This window comes from Lipotes vexillifer, unplaced genomic scaffold (genome assembly GCF_000442215.2).
Source record: "Lipotes vexillifer unplaced genomic scaffold, Lipotes_vexillifer_v1.1 scaffold1023, whole genome shotgun sequence".
Taxonomy (NCBI): domain Eukaryota; kingdom Metazoa; phylum Chordata; class Mammalia; order Artiodactyla; family Lipotidae; genus Lipotes; species Lipotes vexillifer.
This window is the reverse complement of record NW_006799713.1, coordinates 140384-145215: the sequence shown is the minus strand read 5'-3', so window position 1 is coordinate 145215 and position 4832 is coordinate 140384. Positions and strand designations below refer to the sequence as shown.

The following is a 4832-nucleotide window of genomic DNA, read 5'->3' as shown; positions in this document are numbered from 1 at the left end:
GGAAAGAGTATAATGCTTTTCACAGGTAGGATTTAGAAAACACTGACATATTTGGAATGAAAATAATTTTGCTCAAAGATAGTAACTGCATGTTAACTTCTATTTCTAGGGTTCCATATACTTCCAAACAAAGAAACAAGGAAACTCAGTCTTTAGTTCTTAGGTTTAATTAATTAATTAATTAATTAATTAATTTACTTACTTATTTGGCTGCACCAGGTCTTAGTTGAGGCACGTGGGATCTTCATTGCCACGTGCGGGATCTTCATTGCAACATGTGGGATCTTTAGTTGTGGCTTGCAAATTCTTAGTTGTGGCATCCATGTGGGATCTAGTTCACTGACCAGGGATCAAACCCGGGCCCTCTGCATTGGGAGCGTGGAGTCTTAACCACTTGACCACCAGGGCAGTCCCATAGGTTTATTTTTTAAATTAAGTGCTATGTAAATGTCTATAATTTTTAAGATAAAACAGCATCATTTTAATGTTTATTTTAGGGTGTACTTAACCTTGATTAATGATGGCTTGTTGATACACAGGTGCATATGGCACTTATTTTACTGGTTACATGTCTCCTTTTCCCCATTACAGCAGGGGCCATGTCTTATTTCATCATTGTGTCTCCAGTGCCTGATTCACAAAAGGTGTCACCAACTGTTTTTGGAATTAGTGGTTGGTAGAGAGATTCAGGAATTATCTGTGAATCTATTTTTGATGGTTGTCATTGCTCCCTGCTACCGGTTTCCATGGATAATCTACACAGAGGCCTCAGTTTCCATATTTGTAAAATGAGGATAATAATAGTACCTACCTCATAGGGTTGCTGTGTCATGTCAACTAATAAATGTACGTGAAGCTCCTTGAACAGTGTCTGGTGAAGAAAGCATTCATTAAATGGTTGTTGTTGGCATTCTGACTATAATAATATTAATTCAAATGCCGGAAACTTACTATAATGCCTACAAACTTAACAAAGATTATTTCTAACCTTCAGAGTTAGGCAGTATTATCACCATTTTATAGAACAAAGCTTAGTTCTTGTGGATTTGCTCAAGGCCAAACAGCTAGAGAATGACAGAGCCCTGGTTTGAATCAGTTACGTTAGACCCCAAAACCCTTGGTTTTTGACTATTTGAAGCTTCTTCTCTGCATTGAAAACCAAACTTTAGAAGTAAAGTTAATGTAACACCTAGTATATTTCCACTGTCAGGTGTATATGGAGAAAATGTCTTCAAGGTTTGCACAAGTGTGAGATTTTGTAGGATTAATAGTGAAATCAAGGAAGACTTGCTGTCTGTCTCCTTCTGTAGAGGTGTAAGACACTTTCTACACTGGTAGACCCTAGAGCCAGAGACCTTCCAGGAGGAAGTAGGGGAGTGAGAACAGCCACAGTGCCACTGCCTTATCTTCTAGGGTTATAGAACCAGCAAGGGCTTTCGGTGCCACCCCTCCCTGTGTTCCCCCACACAGTTCTTGTTCTTCTGTTACTACACTTACTTTATTCTGCCCTGTATCACTGGTAGCTCTTTCTGTCCTGTTCCCCTTACTAAAAGTTCCTTGAAGGCTAGCATTACCCTACTCATCTTTGTATGGACGGCTAGCATCACCCTACTCATCTTTGTATGGGCACCAAGAGTAACCAACAGTCTCTCTAGGGCTCACCACAGTCCTAATGAATTTGTCTAAATTGGCTTGCCTTATTTTTTCTCTTGTAGACAGAGCTTAATGCATAATTGAGTATTGTCAGGGCTGTTTCTATTCAACAAATAGGAATTATTGGTAAAAGGGTTTTTTTTCCTATCAGCAATCAATATTTCCCATGGCAGTAGTACTTACTCCTTACTCAGAAACCTCCCAGTGGTCCCTCATTGCTCACCAGTAAAAACCTGAAACCCTTCACTGGTGTTCAGAGCTGTCCATGGCTTGGCCACCTTTCTAGCCCATCACTCCCCTGTCTTCGTCTGGCCTGCATAGCAGCCAGGCCAGAAACCCATATTGCCTCAAACATGCCTTGAATCCCTATTAGCTTTGCCTCAAATGCCTTTCTCCTCTTAAGCTCTAGCCAGCCTTCAAAGCCCATTAGAAACACCATCTCCCCCGTCAGAAGTCAGTGCTTTCTCCTCAGCCCTTTCAGCTTTCTCTCTCTGTGGCATTTGTCACAGTCTCACATGTTAATTATCTGCAGATGTGTCTCAGCTCTTCTATTTTATTGAAAGTTCATGCCTTAATACTGATATTAGCAACTAATCCTCATAGCAGTCCTGTGAGGAACCCACTTATTATCCATGTTTAGGATGAGGTTGGGAAACTAATATTTGGCATGGTTAAGAAAGTTGCTTGTGCACGCATCAAGTTCAGTGCTGGACTCTGTACCACTGGTCTGTTTGGCTCTAACCTCTGTATCCCTGGCACCCAGCATGTAAGAGGTGTTCAGTAAGGATCGAAGTGAGTTGCTGTTCTTTTGCAAACCCACTGACATTTAGTTCTGTGCCTTTTGATGCTCAGCAGGTGCTTGACGAATATGTTGACAAAACCAAGACCTACATACCACATTCCATCAAATTGAAGGCAGTTTAATTATAAGACTAATATAGTATTTATTTTTATGTGCCATTAAGAAGGAAAAAGCTCTGCTGATTAAAATATGGTGTAAAATGATCTTATCGCTTAACGTTTTATGCATACTGAAAGAGCTATTTATACTGAGATTTAGAGCTATTTAGACAGATTTGTACATCACTGTTTTAAAAGGAAAATATAAATAAAATTGGTCATAATACTGAAAAAAATAAAATGGAATTACAGTTATTCTTCCAATGACAAATATTTACTTTCCTAATATCAATTTATGCTGGGTCTCTGTATTGTTAACTTTTGTTTTGTAATCTTTTTGGACTTATTTTGAATGGTAATGAAATTCAACACATAATATTAACATACTTCCCATAACTCAATTGAAGAGACACCTCTGATGTGACTGCCACCTCATAGTGTAGCTGTGATTATAAGATGGCATTGATTTTAAGATGCATTTGGTTTCAGAGATGTTAAAATTGTGGGAAAAATATGCATCTGATAATTGATGACTTACATCTATGTGTTTATTCCAAATTTCTTGTTTTAAAGGCTTTAAAAAGTGTAGCTTTCTTTCATAGACTGTATGGTTTTAATTATCTGGGAATTGATTAGTCATTCTCTTGGCATTGGTAAAACCTCAGTTCTCTCCTCCACTATTGTGCCTTCTCATCATTTCATTGCTTGTCAGTCCTGTCACCAAAAAGCAGTAGTTCCAGTGAAACAATTAGTAGAAAGATTAAAATGAAGCTTTGGCGTATCACACTTTTTGTTTTTCATATTTACATTCTGTTATCCTCTAGTTGAAAGGGTTGGATGTATCTTTTTCTACTTAATGGAAATTTAAAAGGTAAATAAATCCCTATGCTTTGGGTAAGAAAAGGTCCTGGTAACTGCATTGCTTTGTGAATAACATAACTTAATACTAAATCATACCTCCCCCCTTTTTTATACAGATCGCGGTTGGGCTGCCAAATCTGTTTGACAAAGGCTATGGACAATATGACTGTTCGAGTACCTGATGCTGTGTCTGATGCCAGAGAATCCATTGATATGGGCATGAACTCCTCTAAGCGAGAATAAATAGGAATATTTTCACAACATTTTACCTATTTTTATAATTGTTGTTTCTTAATGTAATTAAATGAGAACATGGATGAATGCATTTATTATTATGACTAGATTTATTACTTTAATTCACCTTGTGTAACTGCTGAATTTTGTAGTTCTGAAAGAATGTCTTTATTTTGATTAAATTATAAAAACAAATCAAATATTAGAAAGTAGTTAATATGATAAAACCTTATATATTTTACCTGTGTTTGATTAGCAACATTAGCAAAATGTTTTCACATAAATCTTATGCCTACTTACCTATAAAATAGGTTAAAAAAAGGTATCATTATCTCTGTTAGACGTGGTGGAAGCAGAGATGTAAAATGGCTTGTCTAGGACCATACAACAAATTAGAAGGTCAGTACTAGAACTGTATCTTGTTATTACAAGTTAATGTGTTGAGATCGAAAGTGGAGAAATTAGGAATATCATATTTATAGCTGTAGTTAAATGTGAATGTGTATGGATGTGTATTTAATTGCTCAGTAAGCTGATTAATTTCAAAGATAGTTATGACCTTATAAGTCATTATTCCAAAATTTTGATTCAGTGAAAGCACAGGTAATGTGCTGAGCAACGACTGAGCACAGGTAATGGAGTGCTGTCAAAGATGTTTGGTGTCAGTTCTGACTGAACTGGAGAAATAAACTAAAAATTACATGTCTTTATTTTTTTATCCTAATCAGAATGGCCTGTCTTTGTAATCTTTTAAAAATAATGCCTGTGACAGAATGGACATCTTATGGATTAGGTTTTCTCTGTCCTGAGCTGCAGAAGGAAGCGAGTGGGCTGCCATCCCCTTGGCGAGGACAGAGCCTCACAGTGTGCACTGAGCACGATGGGCACGGTCCTGGAGGGGGGTGGGCTCGAACACCTCAGATCACTGTCTGTGCATGGCAGACCTTTGTACTTTACCTTTACTGTGAATACACTGGTAAATGATAATAAAGGGGTACAAAGTATGCTCTTGGAAGTATAATAAAACATTAGTTTGGACTAATGGTGGGGAAGGGCAGAAAAAACTAGTTAAAGTGAATTATAAAGTTGAGTTAGCTTCAGGTACATCTGTGCACTTTGAGCATTTGCACAAATATTTGTCAAGTATGGTGTTGGACATACAACGTTGTGTTATGTCCATTGGG

The 4832-nt window shown here is 37.5% G+C and overlaps 1 protein-coding gene across 1 annotated transcript in view; it reads left to right on the top strand.

Moving 5' to 3' along the window:
• FDX1 (ferredoxin 1) overlaps nucleotides 1–4124 on the top strand; it is a 36390-nt gene extending 32266 nt beyond the window's left edge. The window contains exon 4 of the mRNA XM_007471870.1: nucleotides 3531–4124. Within this exon, the coding sequence (XP_007471932.1) occupies nucleotides 3531–3657 (127 nt within the window). The 3' untranslated portion in view covers nucleotides 3658–4124. The remainder of the gene's footprint in view (nucleotides 1–3530) is intronic.
• The last annotated feature ends 708 nt before the right edge of the window (nucleotides 4125–4832 follow it).